This window comes from Pelecanus crispus, chromosome 10 (genome assembly GCF_030463565.1).
Source record: "Pelecanus crispus isolate bPelCri1 chromosome 10, bPelCri1.pri, whole genome shotgun sequence".
In the NCBI taxonomy this organism is placed as follows: Eukaryota; Metazoa; Chordata; class Aves; order Pelecaniformes; family Pelecanidae; genus Pelecanus; species Pelecanus crispus.
The window spans coordinates 27,470,389-27,497,837 of NC_134652.1; the positions used below are offsets into that span (position 1 = coordinate 27,470,389).

General features: G+C 42.1%; 2 protein-coding genes across 3 annotated transcripts in view; one reads left to right on the forward strand and one right to left on the reverse strand.

Annotated features, from left to right (window-relative positions):
- The window catches only part of POLR3A (RNA polymerase III subunit A), a 40,712-nt gene extending 26,118 nt beyond the window's left edge, over nt 1-14,594 (reverse strand). The window contains exons 1-13 of one of the 2 annotated variants that reach the window (XM_075717489.1): nt 14,551-14,594; nt 13,891-14,026; nt 13,224-13,361; nt 12,502-12,673; nt 11,000-11,154; nt 9,816-10,055; nt 8,718-8,880; nt 8,384-8,520; nt 7,690-7,793; nt 3,782-3,923; nt 3,110-3,250; nt 1,775-1,844; nt 953-1,080 (exon numbers count right to left, since the gene is read on the reverse strand). In XM_075717489.1, the coding sequence (XP_075573604.1) occupies nt 953-1,080; nt 1,775-1,844; nt 3,110-3,250; nt 3,782-3,923; nt 7,690-7,793; nt 8,384-8,520; nt 8,718-8,880; nt 9,816-10,055; nt 11,000-11,154; nt 12,502-12,673; nt 13,224-13,361; nt 13,891-14,026; nt 14,551-14,594 (1,770 nt within the window). Of the gene's footprint in view, nt 1-952; nt 1,081-1,774; nt 1,845-3,109; nt 3,251-3,781; nt 3,924-7,689; nt 7,794-8,383; nt 8,521-8,717; nt 8,881-9,815; nt 10,056-10,999; nt 11,155-12,501; nt 12,674-13,223; nt 13,362-13,890; nt 14,027-14,550 lie in introns of those variants that run through there. The other variant, XM_075717490.1, reaches the window with a different exon arrangement.
- A 1,010-nt stretch (nt 14,595-15,604) lies between these two features.
- Nucleotides 15,605-21,378, forward strand: RPS24 (ribosomal protein S24). The gene is made up of 6 exons (XM_009487145.2): nt 15,605-15,753; nt 16,092-16,157; nt 16,508-16,717; nt 17,205-17,315; nt 20,368-20,403; nt 21,285-21,378. The coding sequence occupies exons 1-5, from the start codon at nt 15,745-15,747 to the stop codon at nt 20,368-20,370; spliced, it is 399 nt and encodes a 132-aa protein (XP_009485420.2). The 5' UTR covers nt 15,605-15,744; the 3' UTR covers nt 20,371-20,403; nt 21,285-21,378.
- Nucleotides 21,379-27,449: the final 6,071 nt, after the last annotated feature.

Below are 27,449 nucleotides of genomic sequence, written 5' to 3' on the forward strand. Positions count from 1 at the left end.
GAAAATCCACATTAGATACTGCCCACAAATGCTCTGACCTTGCTTTAAATTAGCATTGTTCATTGGTATTTCAATTTCACTTTCTGAATTTCCTTAATATTATACTGCTTGTTAAACAAAGGGTATAAAAAAAATGTATACACTAATACTGAGTATTTAACAAATCTGAAAGTATACTGAACTCTCTTCAAACAATACTGTTTGCCTCAAATATAAAATCAATCAAATACAGACACCCTTAAATGTTATGTGAATGAAGGCTTAACAGACCCTAGTCTAATAAATGATACTATAGCTCTCTTCAAAGCTTGTGACAAATACACAAATACTCTGCCCTTCATAATAAATATTTTGTGTACATGATGTAACAACAAAAAAACCCAACCCCCAAACAAACCAACAAAAAAAATCACATAGCACTCATTCTCTCTAATCTTTAACACATTGTCAGGTTAACAACTAAAGCATACTATTTCACAGGTTTAATATCTCCTAAATTTGGGATACTGAAACCTAGAACTGTTGAGCATTTCAGGACATTACTTGAGGGCACCCAAGGAATAACACAGTTTCTCCACGCAGCCCCATATCAGTCTGCACAGCCAGTATCAGCGAGGTTACCAAGAACAATATATCTTCTACTGACCATGGATAGCCAAATGGTCTGTCTCACAGTAGCAGGATAGTAGCAATGCTATGTTTCAACCCTGATGGAACCCTGCATCTGGACTGCACCATCCAAGGTTGACTCTGTTCATCATCAGAAACCATCAAACAACTTCTGCATAGCTTTGACCCTGAAATCTGATCCTTGCACTTGAACAAATACAAAAATCTCATACAAAACTAAAGTCAGAGAAAAAATGAACTGTCTCTGCTGACAGCATCACCATGAGTCAAGAACACACAACAGAGAGAGTCTTAGCAACATTAAAAAAATAGTTTGACACACCTTCAGAATTGCTGGAGGTGGAAGACGAACTTTAACCTTTTCATCCTTGCCAACCAGGATAGAAGCAATAATTTGACAGGCTTTGGCTCGATCAAAAAAGGTATCTTTTAATGTAAGAAGATAGGCACCTAGAATGTAAAAAATTATTTATGTGACAAACTAAAATAAGACTAACTTGAAAAGCTATTGCATATTCAGCATCAATGTCAGTCTAATACTAGTTATCTACTTACTACGCAAAATGACAATAGTTTAGACGGCTTCAGTTGTAAATCCTTTCTAGAATTACTGGGTTTTTTTTAAAATTGCTCCACAATCAAATTTCTAAAAATTAAAACCAGTGCATTTCTAGAATCTATTCTCCCTCTCAAACTCTATCCCATAGGTAAAAATAAGGCTTGGGCATTAATTTTTGTACACTTTCTTCCTTATATCTATTGGACATCTCCCAAAGAATCAAGGAAACTTGAAGGTACTTACTGTAGGTTAAAACTAATTTTTGACTAATGAATTCAACTCCTCTACATAATCAGTCTACCTAACACCTACAAAGATCCCAAACATTCATGTTCTCTGCAGGAGAAACACTGCAAAACATATGCAAAGGTAATAATAATTGCACCTACAAAGATAAACAGTATCAGAAGAGATTCTGAGATCATCATTGTATTTCAGACTAACAATGGCCTTACTGTCCTAATATCACTTTGACTTGTGAAAGAATTTTTTTAATTAATATAGAAAAATTCTGGAAAAGAGGGAAGTGATTGTGAAGGAACAACTGTTAAATCACACAGCTCTAAAGTTAGCTTATGTACACACCTGTGAGGAAATCTTGAATAGCAGCGATGAGAGGTTCTCCATTTCTTGGTGTTACCAAGTTTGCTTTAGTCTGTATGATGCAAGAAACAAAAAAATCACGCATTTGAAGACACTGATACTCCACTTATTATTCAGAAGAAACTTACCATTTAAGACAGTTATTTTAGCAAAAATGGTTAAAAGTTTTTTCTAAACTGAAGACCATCTGTCTTCAAAAAGATAGAAAAAAATCAACTAGAAGTTTCAGTTCACTACAGCCCATGCAAATCTACTGACAGTTAAGGAATAATTTGAGAATAGTTACTGGAAATGACATATTCTGTTTCCAAAGCAGGAGTTGCAATCAACTTGATGTGTTTGGTAGGTTGCTGTTCAAATGGGACAGGGAAGGGAAGCTAGCTTTGAGAATCTGAGAAGGGACAAAAGAGGTTATACTCACTACAGGGAGCTAGTGAAATATTGCAAGTTGTGTGGCCCCTGCTGATATGTAATAATCAAGCTAGCCACTTCCACTAGCACCATTTTCTTATGCCTTACTCAGACTACTGCTCCAGTTAATCACCCCCACCTATGCAGCAGAGTTTTGGCTGAACTGTTCACAGGCCCACACAAACCTGAATCACACACTTGGGGGGGGGTGGAGGGGCAGGGTGGGTGTGTTTCTTTTTAAGCTGCCAAATCAGTTCAGCAAGGCAATACACGCTGCACCCAACAGCTGTGTCGGTACATCTGCAGTAGCAACGGCATTCAGTCACCTTAACTGAGCAATGTATTGGAAAATCCTCAGATCGTTGCTACCAACTCTACTTTCACACCACAGATCAATGCCTGCAATCATCAGATCCCTCTTTATCTACCCTTCCTTCTCCATTTTCTCCCCTGCCCTAAGAGCCTACTGTCTCCTGCCTCCTCTGATAAACTGCCTTCTCCAGGACAAGCACACTAGTGCTGTCTCATTTGCAGTTGGTCTGATCACCTGCAGTTGCCAGGCTGTCAAACCAGAAAACAAAGTATGTATCTGTTTGGTAACAGAGGCACCTATTTTGGTAGCAATCACTAAGGACAGTCAGGCAGAAACATACTAATGACATCTACTTACTTAAAACCACTGCATTTTCCACAGATGCTAAATATAAGCCTATTAGGCTACCATTGCATAACAGTCCCAATTTATTCTAAATTCCCTTTTGCAGAGTTTTCAGGCAGCTTCACAGTCGCACATTATCCATACCCAGGAATCTTGATAATATTTCAGATTTCACATGCAAGTTAAGAAATACAGGGCTCAGCCCATCCATCACTAGCAAAATCCCAACCCCAGCATTATCTACATACCCCCATTAAAACAAGTGCTTCTGCTTTTGCTTCTTCTGTCTGAGGAAGGTGAAGGTTCATCTCATCTCCATCAAAGTCTGCATTGTATGGTGTACAGACACATTCGTTAAATCTGAATGTCCTATGCGGTTTTACTCTAGCCTAAAAAAAAAAAAAAAAAAAAAAGGTGATGCACATGCAGTCAAGCATGCTAAAAGATGAAATGCCATGCCCAAATGCTTCCTTGTAGGCTTTATCCTTTCTTTTTACTACAGACATGAGTCAAAATTTCTGATTATAGGATTTAACTCAACCAGGAACTGAAAGAAATCGTACTCAGGTTATATTATACAAGTGTAGCTAATAACTTCCATTATTAAGAATTTATACAAAGCACAGAAATCAGCACACACTGTAGAGATCACATCAACTCTACAAAAATGAAATGCTTACGCAAGAACAGATACCAAGGTCAATTATGGCTATTAAGAGAATTGTCCAGACAGCACCCTGCCCAGTTATGCATCAATTCCCATGCAAAAGCACAACTGCACTGTATTCATGCTCGTCCCCACGCAGTATTTCAGAAGCAGCTGTTTATTTTTGTGTGTGCAAGAGATGAACACCAGCAAAGGTAAACCACCTAATATTCAGGGATGCACTACCTGTATGTTAGGCTGTGTGTGCACTTACAATGTGAGCCATGATGCTCAGCTTATGAAGAGAGGGTTGTCGATTGAATAGGACTATGTCACCATCTATAAGATGTCGCTCCACGATATCACCAAACTTCAGCTCCTGGGCCATCTTTTCTCTGTTTCCGTATTTCAAAAACCTTACAGTAACACATAACAATGGAGTCAGAAGAAATAAAGTCAGAAAGGTGTAAAGACAACTGAAAATAAATTCTGTGTTTATAATACTCCACTAAATGTTGGAGTATTTGTACTACAATAACTAGAAGACAAAACTGGTGTGGATTGCATCATTAAACATCAGCCCTGCTGCTATTTTAAATAGGGAATGTATTTGTGACATCAGTTAACAAAGCTACAGTGATCAGTAAAACAAGAAAAAAGTCTATTTGTAAAAACAAAAAATTCACTTCAATTGTATCAGGGAATATAGGGAGTTTCACTCATATACTTTGACTTCTTACTACCCATAAACTGACTGCAGATTAGCTCTCCCATGAAAACAGACAGTATAACATGCCCAAAACTGCCTGTTTTCATTTATCTCTGTACTACACCCTCTATTCCAAATAAGAGAGACTCAGTCATTAGAAAAACCCCAACTAATTGCAGTTCACTATCAGGTCTACACAGCACCGGGCCTGCTGGCGGCTGATGGAGATCGGCTGTCTCCAAGGGGGAAAAGGATTCTTGCCCATGAATTCGCGGGACTCATTGAGAAGGCTTTAAACTAGGTTTGAAGGGGGAAGGGGATATACACGGGCCCGCTAATGAGGAGCCCAGGGGCAGCACGACAACGTTGGGGGCGAAATCGATAGCCCAGCTTAAGTGCATCTACACCAATGCATGTAGCATGGGCAACAAACAGGAGGAGCTGGAGGCCCTTGTGCAGCAGGAGGGCCATGACATACTCGCCATCACAGAAACGTGGTGGGACGACTCTCATGACTGGAATGCTACACTGGAGGGCTATAAGCTCTTCAGAAGGGATAGGCAGGGAAGGAAAGGCGGTGGGGTGGCTCTGTATGTTAGGGAGTGTTTCGACTGCATAGAGCTTGACAGTGGTGATGACAAGGTGGAATGCTTATGGGTAAGGATGAGGGGGAAGGCCGGAAAGGCGGATGTCCTGTTGGGAGTCTGCTATAGACCACCCAACCAGGATGTAGAGGTAGATGAGGCATTCTATAAACGGCTGGCAGAAGTCCCGCAGTCGCTAGCCCTTGTTCTTGTGGGGGACTTCAACTTGCCGGACATCTGCTGGAAATACCACACAGCAGAGAGGCAGCAGTCTTGGAAGTTCCTAGAGTACGTGGGGGATAACTTTCTAATGCAGCTGGTAAGCGAGCCTACCAGGGGAGGTGCCCCGCTTGACCTGCTGTTTACCAACAGAGAAGGGCTTGTGGGAAATGTCGAGGTCGGAGGCCGTCTCGGGCTTAGCGACCACGACATGATAAAGTTCTCAATTTCGGGTGATGCTAAGCGGAGGGGCAGCAAAACTATTACCATGGACTTCCGGAGGGCAGACTTTGGCCTCTTCAGGACCCTGGTTGGGAAAGTCCCTTGGGAGGCGGTCCTGAAGGGCAAAGGGGTCCAGGAAGGCTGGGCCCTCTTCAAGAAGGAAGTCTTAAGGGCACAGGAGCGGGCTGTCCCCGTGTGCCATAAGACCAACCGGCGGGGAAATCGACCGGCCTGGCTGAATAGGGAGCTTTTGCGGGGACTCAGGGAAAAAAGGAGGGTCTACCGCCTTTGGAAGAAGGGGCGGGCAACTCAGGAGGTGTACAGGGATCTTGTTAGGTCCTGCAGGGAGGAAATTAGAAAGGCAAAAGCCCAGCTAGAACTCAATCTGGCCAGTGCTGTAAAAGACAATAAAAAATGCTTTTATAAGTACATCAGCAATAAAAGGAGAGCCAAGGAGGATCTCCATTCTTTGCTGGATGTGGGGGGGAACATTGTCACCGAGGACAAGGAAAAGGCTGAAGTACTTAACGCCTTCTTTGCCTCTGTGTTCAACAGCCAGACCGGTCATCCCCAGGGTACTCAGGCCCCTGAGCTAGAGAATAGGGATGGGGACCAGAATGGAGCCCTCATAGTCCAGGAGGAAGCAGTTAATGACCTGCTACACCACCTGGATGCTCACAAGTCTATGGGGCCAGATGGGATCCACCTGAGAGTACTGAGGGAGCTGGCAGAGGAGCTTGCCAAGCCACTCTCCATCATCTATCAGCAGTCCTGGTTAACAGGGGAGGTCCCTGATGACTGGAGGCTTGCCAATGTGACGCCCATCTACAAGAAGGGCCAGAAGGAGGACCCGGGGAACTACAGGCCTGTCAGCCTGACCTCGGTGCCGGGGAAGATTATGGAGAGGTTCATATTGAGCGAACTCCACAGGCAAGTACAGGTCAACCAGGGGATCAGACCCAGCCAGCATGGGTTCATGAAAGGCAGGTCCTGCTTGACCAACCTGATCTCCTTCTATGACCTGGTGACCCGCCTGGTAGATGATGGAAAGGCTGTGGATGTCATCTACCTGGACTTCAGCAAAGCTTTTGACACCGTCTCGCATAATATCCTCCTCGGGAAGCTGGCAGCTCACGGCTTGGACAGGCATACTCTTCGCTGGGTAAAGAACTGGTTGGGTGGCCGAGCCCAGAGAGTTGTGGTAAATGGTGTTAAGTCCAGTTGGCGGCCGGTCACGAGCGGTGTTCCCCAGGGCTCTGTTTTAGGGCCAGTCTTGTTCAATATCTTTATCAATGATCTGGATGAGGGGATCGAGTGTGCCCTCAGTAAGTTTGCAGATGACACCAAATTGGGTGGGAGTGTCGATCTGCTCGAGGGTAGGATGGCCCTGCAGAGGGACCTGGACAGGCTGGATCGATGGGCCACGGCCAACTGTATGAGGTTCAACAAGGCCAAGTGCCGGGTCCTGCACTTCGGTCACAACAACCCCATGCAACGCTACAGGCTTGGGGAGGAGTGGCTGGAAAGCTGCCTGGCAGAAAAGGATCTGGGGGTGTTGGTAGATAGCCGGCTGAACATGAGCCAGCAGTGTGCCCAGGTGGCCAAGAAGGCCAACAGCATCCTGGCTTGTATGAGGAATAGTGTGGCCAGCAGGAGCAGGAAGGTGATTGTCCCCCTGTACTCGGCGCTGGTGAGGCCGCACCTCGAATACTGTGTCCAGTTTTGGGCCCCTCAATACAAGAAAGACATCGAGGTGCTGGAGCGTGTTCAGAGACAGGCAACAAGGCTGGTGAAGGGTCTGGAGAACAAGTCTTATGAGGAGCAGCTGAGGGAACTGGGGTTGTTTAGCCTGGAGAAGAGGAGGCTGAGGGGAGACCTTATTGCTCTCTGCAACTACCTGAAAGGAGGTTGTAGTGAGGTGGGTGTTGGTCTCTTCTCCCAAGTAGCTAGCAATAGGACGAGAGGAAATGGGCTCAAGCTGTGCCAGGGGAGGTTTAGGCTAGATATTAGGAATAATTTCTTTACGAAAAGGGTGGTCAAGGCATTGGAACAGGCTGCCCAGAGAGGTGGTGGAGTCCCCATCCCTGGAAGTGTTCAAAAAAAGGGTAGATGTGGCACTTCGGGATATGGTTTAGTCTAGTCTACCCTTGATTGGTTTAGGTGGGCTTGGTAGTGTAGGTTAATGGTTGGACTGGATGATCTTAAAGGTCTTTTCCAACCTAGACGATTCTATGATTAGTATGTACACTTAAGTTTAAATTCAACAGATTATCTAAAAAGTAAGTCAACATTAAAGCTGAGGACATCATTAATTTTTTTTTTAAATTACTTTATGAAAGATTCTAAAAATAAATTTTAATCCCTGTAGGTGTAACTGGTTTTCACACAGCAGTAAGAACAATTGATGGGGAGAGATAAAAAGTGAATCATTACAGGTAAGCACAATACCTTTTCATCTGTGTGTGCCTTTGCTGTATGAAGTTTGCTCCAGGATGAACGTCAGGACCATTACGGACAAGTTTCCTCATAAAATTAATATTTGCCTTGTTCACCTGTTGCATAAAGACTTAAATCAGAAACAAATGAAACACGTTTCAGGACCTCTTGTTTTTTGTGGTGTCTTTTGCATTTTCAAATTTTAGGCTCAACTGACAATCCCCTTCACAGCCTCCAGCTTCTGAAGGGAACAGGCAGGAGGGAATAGAGGATGAAAATGTAAGCCAATCTTAGAGCAGAACATCAGAGTGAAATTAAATTAAAAATCCAGGAAGTAAATTCAGAAATAAAAACACCCAACCACTCCTTAGACAGACACACCAACAAAGATATGAAGCTATGTATGAATTAAAAAAAAAATATCAAGCAAAACTCTTCTCTCTCGATATGTCACTCCTTACACCTTTTGCCTTCACAGCACTTGCATATATCTAACAGTACAACCTTCATTTACCAGCAGCAAAGGAACTGGCAAAGCATCACTGAATGACATTTTGAATATAAAAGCAATACATTCACTCCCTTTTATAGTAAGGCTATAAAGAAGGACAACACTGATGTCTGGTGTGGAAAAAACAAGCAAACAAACGAAAAAAAACCCAAAGGAAAAAAGGCCTAGAAAAGTTTTTGGTTCTACACTACTTACTTTTTCAGGAAAGGTTAGTATTTTAGCAACATGAATAGGCACTGCTACTTCATCTATTCTTAAGTTAGGATCAGGTGAAATGACCGTTCTGCCAGAGAAATCCACTCGCTTTCCAGACAGATTGCCTCTAAACCGACCTAACAAAATAAGTAATTGAAAACTCTTTTACACAAAAGTTGTTTTCACAATGTTATCTGTTAAGACAGCACATAGGAAAATCTTTCAAGGTACATCACTGAAGCACAACACAACAGTAGCAGAAAGATGCTTTGAAATAGCAAATATCTGTGACTTAATTAAAACAAAGTAATTAAAAACACCTTTCTACACAAACCTTGCTTTCCCTTGAGCCTCTGAACAAAACCTCTGGTCCATTTTTTAGGTGCCATGTTGAGAGGAATTCCCGAGAGCTCACTGTTAATGTACAGGGCACACTGCAGTTGAAGAAAGTCCCAGTCTTCCATAATCATCTGTGTTTTGGCTCCTGATATCCTGTGCTATACAAAATAGTCATCCAGTTCAGAAAATAAATATAACAACACATACTAAACTAGCAAAAAATTTTTCAGATATGAGTACAACTCTTCTTTTGAAAATAATGTTAAGAAAATCTTCATACATTGGAATGAAAAAGGCAAGAGAATTTTGTAACAGGATGCATACTGCTATAGCATAAGGCCATTCACAAGAAAACACAGCAAAAAGTTTCTTTTGACTAGCACTGGCTTTGGACAAACGCTCACAAAACTGTGTCTTTGTTTTAATTATGTTTTTCCCAAGCCACTAAAGTTAAGCTAATATAACTTCACAGCCAGGAAAATCACCAGTAGTTAACAATTTTTCAATCACGGGAGTTAGTGCTCACATGATTTCGTTTTCCTGACAAAAGACCAATTTTGGAAAGCCTGAAAAATATTATCTGGTAGAACTGTTCTTCTAAATAAATGATACATTTTCAAATTTACTTCTAGTCTCAATTTGATAACGATGCTAACTGAAACCTGATTTCTTAGGAACAGATGGTGGAATAAAGGAAGGACAAAGATGTAGGAAAAAAGAGGAAGAAAGAACATGGGAAAAAAAAAAAACCAATAGGTATAATGTTTTCCTTGTAAGTGACCACTCAAAAAGTGTCAGGAGGGGTGGGGGCAGGTGGAGTGAGAGAAGAGTTTACGGACCAGAACTCAAATGAAAAAACCACCTCCCGTGATCCACCAGCAGATCTTCAGCAGGTCCTACACTGCAAGCAGCCAGTCAGCCAGCTCCGTTTGAAGCAAATGTCTATTTCTTTCAATAAAATCCCAAATGACATAGCAGTACAGACTGCTTGCTAGATTGTAAGCAGTAAGACAAGTAAAACCACTTGCTGTATTCAATTCTAACCAAATCTTTTCAAAGCCAACAGTCTCTGAGAGCTTGAAGGATGACTCACCTTTTTTATTACATCATTGAGGAAAATTATCTCTGTCAGTTTCATTGTTAAATCATCTTCATTGGTGCCAGACTTCAAGTCACTCACCACAGAGGGTCTGATACACAGTGGAGGCACTAAGAGTCGCGTGAGGATCAAATCTGAAGGTTTGCCTGCTTCTGGGTTCATTAGAAGCAACGGGATATCTTCTGCTGGGATTCTTTTGAAGAGGTTCAACACTACTAAAGGATTTAAGTTTTCCTACAAAATCCATTGGAGAAAGGGGAGAACAAGCCATCATGTAACAGTCTCAGTGTTTCCCCCCTCCCCTCATTTACTGGTTGTTCAAAAACCAAGTATTTCAAAAAGACAAATAGATAAGAACTATTAATACAAACAAAACTATGTTTTATTCTGAACCAATGTTTTTAACTTGCTATTTTCTTTTTTTCCTTATGCATCAGTGTTTACTTCTCATCATGTAACTTTCTTTTTCTAAAGAGTTAACTGAAGGTATTTCATAGTTGCTTGTCAAAGCAGCTCAATAAACCTCTTACAACAAACTAACAGTACATTGTATTCATTTTATTAGTAGGAACTAACACGAATTACAGTACTTTCTATAGCTTTTTTAAAAAACCTCATTTCTCCCTTTTTAGTACAGCTACTGCTGCAGTACAAGAAACTCCAGATATTTGTTACTTTTTTTGTCTAAGTATGTACCCCAGGATCTTCCCAGCTTTCAAAGAGCAGAAGGAAACAAATCTGTACACAATGCAAAGCTGAACAAAACAAACAGGTTAGATAATTAAGTCTCCTCTCTCCTTCTCCACATTAAGCTCTTCTGAAGAAAACACAAATTCTGTGTATTGTAATAATTTCAGAGCTACAGTAAATCTACATGTACATGAAGAGCTTCTATTGGCCTTTCTTCTCCCTTTTCTAGCTTATGGAAGTTTCACACACCAAGAATATCCCCCTTCTTTACAGACAGAAACCTATGTATCAGGACATACCAATAAACTAAAATCCTCATTTTTGCAAAGTTAACATTATTGCAAAAAATACAAACATTCTTTAAGTGTCTTTTGGTATATGAAAATCTTGGATCACCACAAGGCTTAGGCTGCTACATTGAAAACCTTTGAGGAGTTTTATTTCAAGCACAAAAACTAGCAGAAAATTTAAGTTGTAATAAAATTCACCTGAGCTCTTCCCAGTAAGGGTTCTACTTCTTTGTTATGTTCTATGGCAGTTTCAAAGGACTGGAGAAAAGTAGATACTATTGGATCTACCACTTTCTTATTTGTCTTGTACTTTTCATGTATTATTTTCAACAAACCACACTTCTTCACCGTTCCTGCAAGCAAATAAATGTGGGTTGTTTTTTTCTTAAACAACAAAAACACCAAACAAAAAACCCACCCAAACTTAAAACTATTAAGCAATAGTTCCAAAACTAGTTAAACCTTCAGCGAACACAAGAATTGAAAAAAACCTTGTCAGCTTTATTAACCAGTTTCCTAAATTCACAAAACACAACGAGGACAATCAGGTCAGATAGATCTCCTTGCATGGCTGGCTTGGTGTGCCTAGATCATGATGTGGCTTCTAAAGCTGAAAGCACATGGTTTAGCCCACACTTTAATTCACCTTCCCCTCAATCACAGCAGGTATTTTTTTTGAAGTAGAAGTTCCCACACTAAAACCAGGACTAAGATGTCCTGCCATTTATATATCACCCCACTACCCTCTGAAATAATTCTGGAAGTGAATTTTAAGAAGAATCTGACAACTACTTTCATGTCATGCAGGTAACAGAATTCACAAAACTTCCACAAACTAGTACAAGTGCTTTCCAAACTCAATTATTTTTACTGAAGTATGCTGACCTACCACTTAATTTTGTAAATGCTTATTGTTTGTGCCCCCTACATGTATATGCAGCACTTATACTGAAGCAGGTCTCTCTCTCTCTGTTTATTCAGGCTGTTGATCATTACAACAAGCAACCCAAAATTTTCATGAGTTAAAAATGTAAAATTTTAAGTTATGAATTAAGCATCCACTATAAATCTGTAACACTGCAGGTGCTTTAACAGCAGTACCACTTGATCAGAGTACATGGAAAAAAAAAAAAAAAAGTATTGTGAAAACCAAATGTGAAATCTTATTAAGATACTCTGCCCTAAAGCACAAACTCCGGTGTAACCCAAGATCATCACAGCTCAAATACAGCCAAACTGCATAACATACCCTCCTAGAGGACAACACGCACATCTAATATTAAGAAAAATAGTTTAAAATAATGATGAAAAAATGAAGTTCAATGAAAATTAAAGTCTACAAACGCTTCTAAGTTAAGGTATTGATCACTGACAATAGCTCCCAATATTTTTAAAAACATGTTAAACAGGCTTTTTTTTGCTATTAGTCAAGTATCAAATATTGGTTAGTGCCATGAAGAGACACCACATGAAACAAAACAAACAACTAGGACAATGTCTGTATCCATATAAATGAGATGTGAGCACGCACATGTTTGGCATTAACAATGCAATTACCCGATTCTTAATAAAGGCCAGAGAGAATACCCATCAGCTGTGGAACAAACAAGGACATTCAAGATTTTGATGCCTATCACAGCCACCAAGGTAAAAACCATCACAGTAGATAACTATCACTAACTGCTAACGCCAACACTCACCATTAAAGGCACCACAGTAAGGACAAGTGTTTTTCTTTCGGCACTTTTCAGACACTTTCTTTTTTAGCCCTCTCTTCTGAAGATACGTAAGGCCAGGTCGCTTCAGGTAATCCAAAAATTGTTTTTTTTCTTCCACTGACAGCATAATACGGCAACAAGTTTTGCAGATCATCTTAAATGTAAATGCATATAAACACAGTTTTTTAACAGACACATGTAGAGTTGTAACATCTTCTACTATAACTTAAGTTCTTCAACAGAGGACAGTTTTCTGAATAAAATACAATGGTCTTGGTTGAAAGACCAATTCATATGCTGTAATACAGAAAAAAAAGTACATGGAAAAAAAAAATACAGTCAATGAGGCAAATCCTTATCTAAGCTCTGTAGGATCTTAAAAATCCAGATATAAAGCAAACAGAGTTTTGATTTACTGGGATGTACTAAAAGGCAAGTTGTACTGCATACATTTAATTCAAACTACTACAGACAAATAATGGATTAAATTAACCAGTCTGAGATTATATAAAATAGCACTGATGTATTTGCATCACTAAGAGTGGTTTTTAATACATTTATTTTATGAAACACAAGATGCATAAAGATAAAATTTATCATGCAACCTTATTTTGGTCTTCTCAATTACTCTTTCAAGCATTATCTTTTCTGAACATTTCCTTTTTCTAGATTAGAAACTGATGACAAATCATAATTGTATTTACCTGTAAGATACCTATCACAGCTTTGAAGTATCCAACATGAAAACAGGGCAGTTCTAAGTCGATGTACCCATAATGTCCTAAGCAATCAGCTAGATTTTTTCCACAGGTTTCACAGGGACGGTCTTTTTCACTGGTTCCCTTTGGGAGGAGGAGAACACACGCACAGAAAAATACTTTAGCTATGATCAACTGAATACATTGAAAATACAACAGTTCTTAAGCTAGTCAGCTATCCTGACAGCAGACCCATAGTGCTTACTCCTTTTTCCCAGCATCAGAAGCATATCAGTAGCATTACATTCACTCCAAACCTTAAGAAAAATCTTTTCATATGCAGGCCCTACCGATACCAGTGCCATTAACTCACCCAGCTTTTGCAACTGATCTACAGCCCTCTAATCTACAATATGGTATTTTGTAGATGGATGTCTCTGGGTCTCCCAGCAATGAGGCAGAAAGAATTTATCCCCTGTGTCACAAGAATGCCTTCCTGAACCATCCAAAAGCATGAAGAAAGTAGCTGTCACTGCAACTGACAGTCCATGCAATTCAAGTAGACAGACATTTGCACATATTTTGGACGAGCAGTAAATTTCAGTCATCCCAACTTACTTTTAACCACTTCAAATAATTCTACAAGAATAGTTTAGAAAAAAATGTTTCTCACCATGCGATGGTCAAGTACTCCATACTGCAGCGGAGAGTGATGGTTGTCTTGACTATACAAGTTTTTGCTAACCACTTGAATGTGAGCTTGCTGACGCATCTCTTCTGGAGATTTCATGCCAAAACAGATGTGGCTTCTAGGATGAGAAATTTCACGTGTACGTATGCGCACATCCATATGCAGAAATAACTACAAGCATGCATACAAGTACGTACTTAGAAGTAACGCAGAAGAAGCTGATTCACAACACTGCTCAAGCAGGTTCTTTTTGGATAACTAGAAAAGACAGAGCTGTTTTGCAGCGAGTTGGTGGTTTATATCTGGGGCTTTATCCATGTTCTTGGGGCAGCCTGCAGCTGCTCGCACGTAGGGCCACCGGCCAGCCTCGCCAGCGGCCTGAGCCACGGCCCACGCCAGCGCTTTTAAAAGGGGACCAGCCGTAAGACCAGCCACCCTCCGCTCCCCTGCACACTAAACTTCTTCCCGGGTCCCCTCACAGCGGTTGTGCCACACCCTCGGATTTCTGCTGCTCGCCACGGCAGCCCCCGGGCCCACCCCGCCACAACGCCGGGGCCCTCGGCGCCGCGCAGCCCCGGGCAGCGAGGCGGCCGCCCAGAAGCCTCCCGCCGCCCAGGAGGCCGCAGAGGCCACCCCACTCACATTTTCTTGGCCACATCCGTCTCCCTGAACTGCTCCTTCACCATGATGGCGATGGCGATGGCGGCGGCCCCTCAGCGCCCGGCGGGGCTTCACGCGGCGGCGGCGGCGCAGAGCGGCCTCCGCCTGCAGCGCCCCCTGCTGGGGCACACCGGTGACCTTCCCGCCGCGGCCCCCCGGCAGCGGCCCCGCCTGCGCTCCGCTCCGCTCCGCCCCGCTGCTCCTCACGGCTCCTCACGGCTCCTCACGGCTCCTCACGGCTCCTCACGGCTCCTCACGGCTCCCCGGCAGCGGCCCCACCTCCGCCCCGCACCGCCGCTCCTCACGGCCGCCTCCCACGCCGACTCTCAGCGCTGCCCGGGCCCGCGGGCGCTGCGTTGCCGACCGCGGTACTGTTACACTCCAAGCACCAGCGCTCCCCTAGGGGCTAGGGACCGTGCCGCCCAGCTCACTTCACGGCTCTGCGTTCGGTTTCCCCGCAGCAGCCCTAGCCCAGGCTCTGGTCACCGGGAGCTGGAGAGGGCGGCGGGGCGGCAGAGCAAAAGCAGCAGGCGGCACGGCCTGCCGCCGCCCTGCCCATCAGGCACGCCAAGGCCAGCCCCCCACCACCGGCTCTGGAGCGGGCACCCCTACGCGCAGCTCCGCCCCCGGCCCGAAGGGCCCCTGCGCCGCCTTATGATTGGCTGCGGGGGGGCGGCGCTTCCTTTTCTCGCTCGCTGGCAGGGAGGCCGCCGCCGCCATGGTGAGTGCCCGCCGTTGCCGTGCGGCAATCCGCCCCGCGCCGCCGCCATCCTGCTCCCGCCGGGCCCCCAGCCGCCGGGCCGGCCCGCCCGTAGCGGGCTGCGGGGGTATGGCGGGAGCTGAGTGCGGGCTGGCGCTCCCGCTTCCAGCCGGGGCTCCCGCGGCCTGGCCGCGGCGCGTCGGTGCCGGTTGGTAGCGGCGAGCGCCGGGGCGTGTGCTTGGCCTGCTGCGTCGCCGTGCGGCTGGCCGGTAGGAGCAGGCCTGGGCTTCGGTAGTAGCGTAGCGCCGTGCTTCTCGTAAGGCGTTCAGGGGGTGCTGTTGGTCTTGCGGTTGTTCTTGTCTGAAAGCGTTAAGGAGGCAGTGACGCCGGCATGTGCAAGAAACTTGCGTCGTACTGTTGCAGTGCTTGGGCTTGTAACCCCTGTGGTTCGTGGAAAGCTGCTTCAGCTTTTCAGAATGCTGGAGGTACGCATGTTGCTGTTCGGTTGGGAAACTGAGGATGAGTCCATCGTCAGTTGGTGTGTACTTGAGAGTACGTATCCAAGTGTGCTTTACAGGGGTTATCTGTAACGCAGGAGCAGTCATCAGCCGTCATCAGTTGGTGTGTACTCGAGAGTACGTATCAAAGTGTGCTTTACAGGGGTTATCTGTAGCCCAGGAGCAGTCCACTCCGGTTATGAGTTCGCTCTCAGCGTCTGAGAGACCTCTGACTGTTGCTGTACTGCATTATTTATATATTTATTATGTTTGAATTGTACATGTCGCTATTGGTTTGTCTTATTTCTCTGTCTCTTCTCTTGCAGAATGACACGGTGACCATCAGAACCAGGAAGTTCATGACAAACAGACTGCTTCAGCGCAAGCAGATGGTAAAAGAATATGGATAATTGTCTCTATTTGTCTGTTGGTTCTGGGCTGCAGGTGTTTTTTAGCTCCTATAAGTAAGGGGTCGTTAAAACCTCTACAGCTCTTACTGCAAGAGCTTATAGGTTTGAATATGTTGATGAATGCTGAAGGTAAACTTGATGGTGAGGTAGTGAGCTGTTTTGTCTTTTAAAGCATGAAACTGTTATGAACACTTTTGTACCTAATAATACTTTCTGCTGCTAAGGTGGCTTGGTTTGAGTGTTAAGCTCATGGTGGGACTGTAGTACCTGGTTGGTGTACTGGATTTTGATCTCTTCTTGCTTTTATACAACTTGTGAAAATTACTTCTTAGGTGATTGATGTTCTTCATCCTGGAAAGGCCACAGTCCCCAAAACAGAAATCAGGGAAAAGCTGGCAAAAATGTACAAGACAACCCCTGATGTAATTTTCGTCTTTGGCTTCAGAACTCACTTTGGTGGTGGCAAGACAACAGGTTTTGGCATGATCTATGATTCTCTGGACTACGCAAAGAAAAATGAACCAAAGCACAGGCTTGCCAGGGTAGGTTGTTTTTTGGTAACTTGAAAACCATTAGGATGGATTTGAAGTGTTTAGTTGTTTGTGATTTACATGTATAAAAGCTAAAGTTTTGTGAAAGTACTGTTGGTGTACTCAGACTTGCATAAGAGGTCTTAAAATAGTATAGGTTAGTTTCTGCGTTAGCAAAATAGGGTAAGTTTTTTAGTGTTTATTATAGGGGAATTGTGAAGGCAAAATTAACGTTACCAGTGATGTTTAGCACTAATAGATAACTGACAGCTATTAAAGGTCTTGATGAGGCACAAGAGATGAGACTGATCCATACACTGCTTTAGTGCTTATATTCTGTGTTGAATCATTCATTAGCTAGTGAACTTGTCTCACTACTTAGCTAATATTTCAAATTTAAACAGCTTTTTGAAGAGCCCAGGAATAGTTAAACTTAAATTCAGATGTTACTATCAGTGAAACAAAGTTAAATGCAACTTTAACTGGTTTTGTTTAATAGCATGGCTTGTATGAAAAGAAGAAGACTTCCAGGAAGCAGCGAAAGGAGCGTAAGAACAGAATGAAGAAAGTCAGGGGCACAGCCAAGGCAAATGTTGGTGCTGGCAAGAAGGTAGGATGAGAATATCTGTAAACTAGAGTGAGCATGTTGCCTTTGAAATGTTGATTGGAAATTCTTCAACAGAGTAACATTGTTTTTCTTCCATTTCTTTCACCTGTTCTACTGGATGACAGAAGGTAATCTGTGTGGTGTTGTATAGCTTCTTACCAGCTCAGTAGCTTAGTTTTGCTCCTCACTGCTGCAAGCTTAGCTGATATAATGTGAAAATGCTTCTTAAATGATTGTTTCCTACATGTCACTTGAACTGAAGTTAAACTTTCTTAAATCTAACAGTACTGCTCTAATCTCATAACTCAGCATTGCAATATACAAATCAGATATTCTTAACACTTGTTACTCAGACTACCTAAGTATCTAATGCTTACTCTACCAAGTTATTGTTATTTATGGTGTAATTTATAGAGGTGATTTTGTTAAGGATATGTGGTGGTGTAGGCAGCGAGGACAGTGTGTAAATAGAAATAAGGTAGAATGCCTGCTTTATCCTGGTTTTGAGAGACTTATTCCCAAGGTAGTGGGTTTTTTTTCCCCTAGTGGGAGCTTCTTATACTGTGGCTGGAACTTGCTACAAGCTTGTCAGGTGTGCCGCTTGGAGGGAGGCAGGGTTACTCTATCATTAAACAAAAAATCCCACCAAAACTGAGGAATAGCCTGGGTGTGAAGACTGTCATCTTCCTTAGCAGCTTTTTGTCCTCTGAAAAATACTGAGTAAGTGGTGGAGCTAAGTGGGGTTTTTCAAGGGTTCTAACAAGGGAAGATAGGGTGATGGGTTTTGACACTTAAGCTCTAGCTGCTGAAGTACTTTGACATCTTGAACTTCAGTAATCTTCCCTTTTGCTTTTTTTCTACTTTCTTGGAATTCTCCATCAGAAATGAAGTATCTAGCAGGTACTGAAAATGAGCATGGATGTGGTGACTGAATTATACATCACTGAAACACGTGTCCATCCTTTTAATTGAAGCACTGTACTGTCTTGCATGCGTGCATGTTTGTTTTAAGCTTGCTTCTATCCTGTAAGGGTTCAGATAACTACATAATGAACTTATTCTGTGTGACTTCGAAATAAAATTTGGCTAACAGCAAGCAAGGTTTTTGAAACTAGTGAAACAATGTTAAAATAAAGAATCCCAAATGAGAAGAAAACAAAGAAACCCAATGCTATTGGTTTGAGACATTGGTTCAAAACACTCCAGGTTCTGATTCAAGGTAGTACAGTGCAACTGCATGTATAACTTGACCTTTGTGTGAAAGTAGTTGTGCATCTTTATGAAAACTAAGTCACATCACAGCTTTGTGCTTGTTGTTGGAAGTGACACAGTTGTCAGCATTAAACTGTATTTAACTATTGCTCTGCAGTATTCCAAGTCAGGATACAAACCACAGCGATTGCGCTGTGAAATTACTCTTCGCTTACTGGATAGGTGAAGTTCTTGTTATCGTTGGATGGAAATAAACCAGTGTTGCTGCAAACTACTAGATAAGATTTGGAGCCCTTTTCCTTTCTGCTTTAACACTGTTTTAGTAATGAAGTTCTACAGTTGCTTACAGTAGAACATCACAAGTTAGCATTTGGTATAGTAGTAACACTAACGTACGCCCTCTTGTGAACGTTAAGGGAGTCATTTAGTGTTGCACTGATACCAGTAGTATGGATGAACTTCTTCCCTTCAAGAATTTTGCACTTGAAGGTACCTGTTATTGAGTGTTAATACAAAATGGTTAAATGACTGTCACTTGAATTACTAAAGCTGTCCAGTTCATAGAAAGTCTCTTAAAGTGTACAAACACTTTAGAAACCAAGACCAGGATCGTGTGCTGTGATAATTATATAGCAGATGTGACTGCTGTATGAAGCGCTTCTCAAACTAGCACGTGATCTCAATAGTAGGTGAACTGTGTGTTTTGCATTAGAGGGTTTTTGATGTCTTTTAAAATGATCTTTTAGGTGATAAGTATGCATGGGTCAGATCTTATTTGTTCAGCAGTTTTGTTAATTTTTGTCCTCGCATTAGATTTAAACTAAAGACAAATTAATTTATGTGCTTTCTGGAAAACTTGATTGAGAAGAGTTTTGTGCTGCATCACAGAAAAACTTGCAGAATACACTTGTCTTAAAGCTTTGTCTTGAAAAATGCATGTTTAAACATAATGGTGTGGCATGGTTCAACATCCTTCATCACAGCCATGTGGGAATTTTTAATAGGAGTCCTGGAATATGTTTTGGAGTCTACCTACACAATCTGAAAATCGCTTATCTCAGAAATGTGTAGACACTTGATTCTGAGACATCTTTAGGCAAGTCTGTATTGTTCTAAGAGTTATGTGCCATGCAGTCATGAAAACTATTGAAATGGTGAATCATACTTGAATGGTTTTTCTTGAACTTTTAAGTCAGACCTCAACTGTGCTGATGTCTGACTGTCAAAAGTTTTCTTTGGTGCTTCCCTGTACTTCTCACTTCAGAATTTCCATTCTGTTTTCCCTGAAGATTGAAGAGAAGTATTTTAAGTAGTTTGTGTTATTTACTATACTCTGTAGCTCCATAGTTAGCTGAGCTCGCATAAGTTTGCAACAGGTAAATGTGGATGCCCCCCACGTAGTGTTTACATTCAGAGCAAATGCAAAAAAAAAAAACCCCACCCTACCTTTTCATGTCACAACAGTAGTTGTGACAGCCTCTGACATGTGAGCCTTCCAAACAATTTTTTTTTTTTTTTTAAATTGGTCAAACAGAAGTGTGGATGGATAGGCACTTTAAACCATTGTAGCCCGTAGGTATAACTGAACGTGCAGTTGCATTCTGAGTATTACTTAAACTCTAAACAGCTATTGTTAGGTCCCATTTGAGTTTGAGGGTATGTGTGAAATCAAAGTCTTCAGCCTCTACAGTAGTCAAAACTTTGAGGTTTTCCTATGTCATTTCACTGTGGTAATTGAAAAAGCATACTGTGAGGGTCAGTAAAAAGCCTCAAAGCCCCATCTTCTACAGTAGTAGCACTTCGATAAAACTTCTTTTACTAATTAATGCTTTTTCTTTTTTAGTAAATGAATATACTTCAGATGAAAAATGGATAACAGGTATGACTTTAGAATGCTTTGTAAGGGTAGACATTCAGTAGCCTGCAGTCATTATGATAACATAGGTCTAACGTTGGTTTATGCAAAGACCATGGATGGTACTGTGCCCACACAGAACCCAGTGCAAGAGTTTAAGACTAAAAAAAGACTGTTGTGCTTGCTACTATGTTGCGAATTTATGTGACTTCTGCTTACGTGAAATACCCAATTAGTATAAAGACCGAAATAATAAATCAGGCAGTTCAAATTGACTGTTGCTAAAACTGTTCAATATTTAGTCTTGTTGTAAACAAGGCTTACGTTTTTCCTTTTGTAGGTATGCTAAGGAGAGGATAGTACACCTTAGTTTTTGTTGTCTTGAATAGATTGAAGTAGTATGATTTCTATTTTGAGGATGAATTTCTGTTGTTTTCTTATAGATACTTATTACAAGTAAATTCCTTCTAAACAAACCTGATACTCTCTTAGACAAGTCCTAGACTGTATTTTTATATCTTGCCTGCAGAAACATAAGTGAGTTGGATGTGCTGTGGGCAGTAACTGTTACAGATAAAACTCTTGTTTTATTACAAATGGTCCAAATGACTCATTTTAAAGCAACTTAAACGGTCTGTCTGGGAGCTGATGTATTGAGTATAATGTCTTAAACAGAAAGCTGGTAAAGCAATTGTAGCTTGTTGAGCTCTTCTACAGAAATTGTGTAATCTAGGCTCTCATTTATTCCCGTGACAGTACTGTGAAATTTTGAACCTTACGTTCTTCTAAGAAAGGCAGTGTGGTTCACCTGACTTGTTTGGGAACCGGTTTTTCAGGCTCTATAAAGGTGTGAGTATAAAAATTATTGCAATCATGTGGCACTGATCTATCTTTTTGCTTTACAGGCTACATTATTCTATGAAGAAGTATAGAAAGAATTATTCTGGAAAGAAGCTGCTCATCTGACTTTAACATCGAATAAACTATGTCAGTAAAATGCTGGTTTGCCCTCTAGTTTTGATTTGAAAGCTACCATTTTGTAAAGTTTGAGAAATTCAAGATTGGTGCACTGTTTGCACTGAATTAAAATCTTTCCATAATTAAACAATTCTTGTTTTGAGTATCAATTTGCAGTGAATCAGTGCTTTGTACGGATCGTAGTATAACCTAATTCCAAGCAGGCAGTGTTAGTTCATGGGGGTAGGCGTGCTTTTGTCATCTGGTGTTCAAACTTCTTCGGAAAGTCCTTTTAAGATGTGCTCGTTTGACTGCCTGTATTATATAGGCCTGTAGAATATAACTGAAGGGAGAACCAAACATACAGACAAGAGATATTCAGAGCTGCATACTTCCCTGCTAAGATTTTTGCTAAGGAAGGAGTTAGGCATGACTTGTCTTTTGTTTCTGAGTTGTCAGGACAGGCTTTGGGGTCTGTCTCTGGTCTGCAAACTGTGCAGTACACACCTAATTTTTCATCTGGTGGTGGTAATGGAGTCATTTAAGATTGGATTAGCGGCTGGATGAAGCATGCCCTATGCTAGAAGTGTGGGCATTCTGGTGCAGGTGTCTTGAGTAGCAAGCAAACTAGCTGTTTCATACTTTAAACAGGACTGAAACAGACTGGGCAGCTCTAGCAGCCGTGCTGATGAAGGCTCTGACTTGATTCTTATTTAAGTACAATATTTTTAAATTATACTACCTTTGTACTGGGGCAGCATATTCTAACACAGGCATTTTTAGTGTTTGGGGGGGAAAACAAACAATACTGTAGTTAAGAGTTGTTAAAGTGGTTGGAAGGGGATAGTATTGTCCTAATAGCTTCTATACAAGATCTGGTAAGTATAGATAATGTACTTAATGTGCCTCTTCTAGTACCTTCAGTCCAAGTCTTGAATTGGTGGCCTTGCTATTGTCTGCATTCAGCAGCATCACACTCCTAGCTGTACAGTAAACTCTGTACCTCATGCTATAGTGTTTCTGCCTTTATTGAGGTTAGTAACTGGGATTAGTAGGCAATTGCACTGGTGAAAGGATAGGTAGTCCAGTTTCTTCTACACATAGGTGAACTACTGATGTAAGGAGATGGTGAAATGGAGTAATTGCTTCTAAAATAATAGTTTCAGTTCTGAAGTCCTGTGAAAGTTAAAAGGCATTTTTTAAGGTCTGGCAGGCAGACCTTCAAAGATAGGTACCTATTGGATATTCTTCCCGAAGGCTGTAAGTATATTAAATTCTGAAGAGGTGCTAGAGGAGTATTGAAAGTGGGATTTGTGTTGGTACTTGGATACAGTATGTGCACTGAACTCTTGAGCCTGTAGATACGTTTTGAATAGGTGACAATAAATTTCTGATGAAAAGATTGTAAGTCATATGGAGCGAACATTACACATGCCAGGCTTAGAGCTAGAACTTAGACCTGTTTTAAAGGTAGTGCTTGCAGTAAACCCTTTCCATATATAATGTTCAACATCAAAGGAGAGAAGAGTCATGCTATTAAATATAATTGAACAATCACTAGGGGGTAGTGTGAACACAGCAACACAAATACAAGGAAGACTTGTATAGCAATTTTTCATAAAATGGGCTGAAAGGAAGCCAAATTGTCCCCTGCCAAAGAGGTCAACTCCTTTGAAAAGAGGCATTGAAAATAGTTTTTTAGGATCTGAGGCTTTAAGTGATATTTTTGTTTCACTGGTTCTTTTTTGAATTGAATGGAAACCATCTGTTTCAGGGAAGACCATACAGTTAGTGTTTTCCAAATGTTTACTGCTTTAAAGCTCTGGAGTGCTGGCACAAATTGTAGTTGCTCTTTTCAGAAGCCTCCTTACCCTAGTTTTAAGCAATCAACAAAGGGTTTGTAAGTAGGTGCTGGCATAAAGGTATATATATGTCTTGTGTAGTCTTGATGTTTTGACTTTACGTAAACAGTACTGTTCTGGGGGCATGTACTTCTTGGAGCAGAACTTAGTTCTGGGGTTGGAATATTAAAGGTTCCCTTCTCAATTTTGTAATGTATTTAAGTGCTTTTCATTTCACGTTCATTTATTAGGTACAGTAACTTTTTGAAGCAGATGGATTGAAATGGGCTGTCTTACTGCTTGGTGCCCAAATTTGGTATTTGAATATTTGATGCCCCACTTTGATTAAAACATAGAACAATTGACTCTTTCCTTGTTGCGTGGTTAGGTTGTAACCACGTAAGTTGTACTCTTGTTGTGCAGTATAGGCATGAAGCACACAAAATGGGGAAGGTGGACAAAGTGACATTAAGTGATCTAGAATGAACCGATCAAATCGGATCACCCTTATTTGAGTTTTCCCACTATTCTGCAACATTCTGTGTTGATGTGGGTGTCCTTTTCTCCTGTTGTTCTACCAGGAAAATGGCAGGCAACTGAATAGTTATCTGAAATCTTGGTGCTTCAGCAGTCTGGAGAGATAAGCAGCTCTTCCTGTGAGTGTCTGTTTTGCCAACATTTTGCCTTTGTGCACTAGAGTCTAAGCAATGTGTAGCAGATGTTCTGTGATTCAGAAGTTTAATGTACATGTCATGCTGTGAAGAGACTCTAGGTTAATCCCCTTTCCTGTGGGAGGTAAAACAATTAAGGGGAAAGCATTGATGAACGGGAATCTTCACTTCTTTCCCTACCGTGCACTGAAGGTACCCTTTTATTTCTTGCTGATCTTGGCACATCCCATGATCCACAGGTAGTAGTTTCTGTCACTGTTGCCTGCTTTCAGACTTTGGCCTGGCCCTTGTATTTCAGTATCTCAAGTATTTTATTTGGTGACCAGTCTGGAGCCCAGATTAGACAGTGAAGGATTTTTGGAGAAGGAACTTCTAAATTAAACTGTTGATGAGTAATCTCAAATTGATACACATGAAAAGACTTTAATAAATTCATTACCATTTTTAATGGCAAGGACTCGTGTGTTTTGTACAAGGGATATAATTACCACAGAAATTGTTTGGGTTATTGTAGGAAGTACTCAAAATCATACAGCTGGACTACTAAGAGTGAATGAAGTCTTCGTGTGAAATACTTGAAAAGCTGTACAGAAGCCTCAGGGCTTGACTTAATTGAAACTGGATCAAGTAGTCCAACTTCTTGCTGAGGCTCCACCTCTATCTTCAATGAGATATATAAGGCACAGCCAGATAATGGTGGCTTCTGTCTGAAGGAGACTGTAGTCTAGAAGGCAAAAGACAAACTGCAGTGGATCACAGAAGGATTTACCAGGGAAGCAGGGTCTGTTTGGAGAACCAGAGATTAGCGTCTTGGCATCATAGAAAAAGATAACAACTGTGATACAGATGAAAGATGGTAATGTTTGGCATCACCTGGGCAATGAGGTTGTTTTGTCTAGGGAGCAGCTTGAAACAGGCTTGAGAACAAATGCTGAGGGAAAGAAATGAAGCTGATATTGTCAGTGGCTTGAAATAAATGAGGCATAATATGCAATGAGAAAGCTGCGGTACCAGTAGGCAGAGGGATAAAAGGGTGATGTGGATTCTTTTTGTTTATAGAAAATGTGTCATTTAAGGAATACAGTATGCAGGTCACTGGCAAATCTACTTGAAACAGTTGGAAGAAATTAACTTGTCCATATTATTCTGGTCAGTTCCTGTACAAAATTACTTTTAATGTCTGGTGGGTTGACCCTGGCTGGATGCCAGGTGCCTACCAAAGTTGCCCTATCACTCCCTTCCTCAACTTGATGGGAGAGAGGAAAATATAACCAAAAGCTTGTGTGTTGAGATAAGGGCAGGGGGAGATCACTCACCAATTACCATCAGGGGCAAAACAGACCTGACTTTGGCAATAAATTAAACTGATTTCCCCATCAAATCAGGGCAGGGTAATAAGAAATAAAAACTAAATATTAAAACACCTTCCCCCTACCGCTCCCTTCTTCCTGGGCTCAACTTCAGTCCTGATTTTCTCTGCCTCCTTAGCCCCAGCAGTGCAGGGAGACCAGGAATGCTCACTCTATCACATGTTGTCTCTGCTGCTGCTTCCTCCTCAGGAGGAAGACTCCTCACACTCTTCTCCTGCTCCAGCATGGGGCCCTTCCCATGGGAGACAGTCCTCCATGAACTTCTCCAATGTGGGTCCTTCCCATGGGCTGCAGTTCTTCACGAACTGCTCCAGCGTGGGTCCCTTCCACGAGGTGCAGTCCTTCAGGAGCAGAGTGCTTCAGGGTGGGTCCCCTGTGGGGTCACAAGTCCTGCAGCAAACCTGCTCCAGCGTGGGCTCCTCTCTTCACAGGTCCTGACAAAGAGTCTGCTCCAGCACAAGCTTCCCATGGGGTCACAGCCTCCTTTGGGCATCCACCTACTCCGGTGTGGGGTCCTCCCTGGGCTGCAGGTGGATATCTGCTCCCCCGTGGACCTCCATGGGCTGCAGGGCACAGCTGCCTCACCATGGGCTGCACCAGGGGCTGCAGGGCAATCTCTGCTCTGGCACCTGGAGCACCTCCTCCCCTCCTTCACTGACCTTGGTGTCTGCAGAGTTGTTCCTCTCACATATTCTTGCTCCTCTCTGTGGCTGCAATTGCTGTTGCCCAGTTTGGGTTCTTTCCCCCCCTCTTAAATATGTTATCACAGAGGTGCTATGACCCTTGCTGATGGGCTCGGTTTTGGCCACCTGTGGGTCCATCTTGGAGCCGGCTGGCATTGGCTCTATCGGACAGAGGCGAAGCTTCTAGCAGCTTCTCACAGAAGCCACCCCTGTAAGCCCCCTGGCTACCAAAACTTTGCATGCAAGCTCAATACATAATGTCATTAGTTTCCTATAGAGAGGAAACAATGTTGTCCTGGAGCAGCTCTTGATACTAGATTCGTACAGTAAGTTTGAAACTCTAGCTGTGAATGCTCCCTGCCCGTGTGCTTCTATTTGAGCGAAACTAGATATATTGAGCCTTTTTTTGGATGGATATTTTGGTGGTGCTAAGAGACCAGATGAGAGTAGTTAATTTTTTTGCTCTGAATGCTAGAAAAGTTTCATCTGAGCAGGAGAACTTTCCAATATGCGTGGCAAATGTTTCTTTTGTTCATCATGTTCCTAACACAATAGCAGTTGAGACTAAGTTAGTTCTATGAACGCATTTGTGACAATGCCTCTGAGAGGTAAAACGAAAAGGTTTAAGTAAGCTTTGACAAGTCGAGGTCAGGAGTAGGCGCATCCTAGTACATTAATGCTTTTGGACTCCTTTGCTTTACAGAGATTAAATGGAAACTTAGTCTTGTGTTTGTGGCTAACGTTTGTGAACTCTAGTTACGTCTTAAAAAATCGCCTGTGGAATTTTATCCTCGTCTGGAATTCAGTAAGTTTCCTTTTAATTTTAGTCTCTGCTCTTTGTAAAGGCTGTGGCTAATGACCCAGCTGCAAAAGTGGCTAAGCGGCATCCTGTGCACTAGAAGATAATTGTGTGTTCTCCAAGAGCTGGCCATCGGTAACCAGTAGTGCTAATAAAAAAGCTCCGTCTTCCTTTCCAGTTACTGCTGCTCATACACAGAGATCCTAAGGTCAAGTAGTGTGCTGAGGCAGAAGGACATTGGGAGCATCTGTGGCTTCTCTTAACACAGTAGTTGTTTTACAACTGGCAAAAGACATGCGAGTGCAGTGCTTCACTGGGGTAGATGATAACAGTTTTGTACTTGTGTTCACTGGGTTAAAATACAGGTTGTTATCTAATGAAGCTGGCCACACTGCAAACTGACCCGCATTAGGAGAAACATGCTTCACTGCCTTTCAGGATGATCTGATTTGATTGTACTGGAGCTACTACCCTGCTATCTTTTTCTGTCAATTTTTTGCTAGCCTGTTCGTTAACTCGGGCATCGTTTGTGTTGATTTGCTAACAGGTTTCAATGACTGAAAATAAAACTTTTCTCCAACAAATGACCTCAGATCCATATCTCCTGCATAGTGTTGGCTATAAGTAGAAAAATGGGTCTGACACTTTCCTTTTTCAGTGTTTTCTGTCTGGTTTAACAGCCAATGTAAAAATCACAATGGAAGTGGCTTAAGGTTTTTAAATTGAGAGGGGGAAAAAGTTGATTTTGT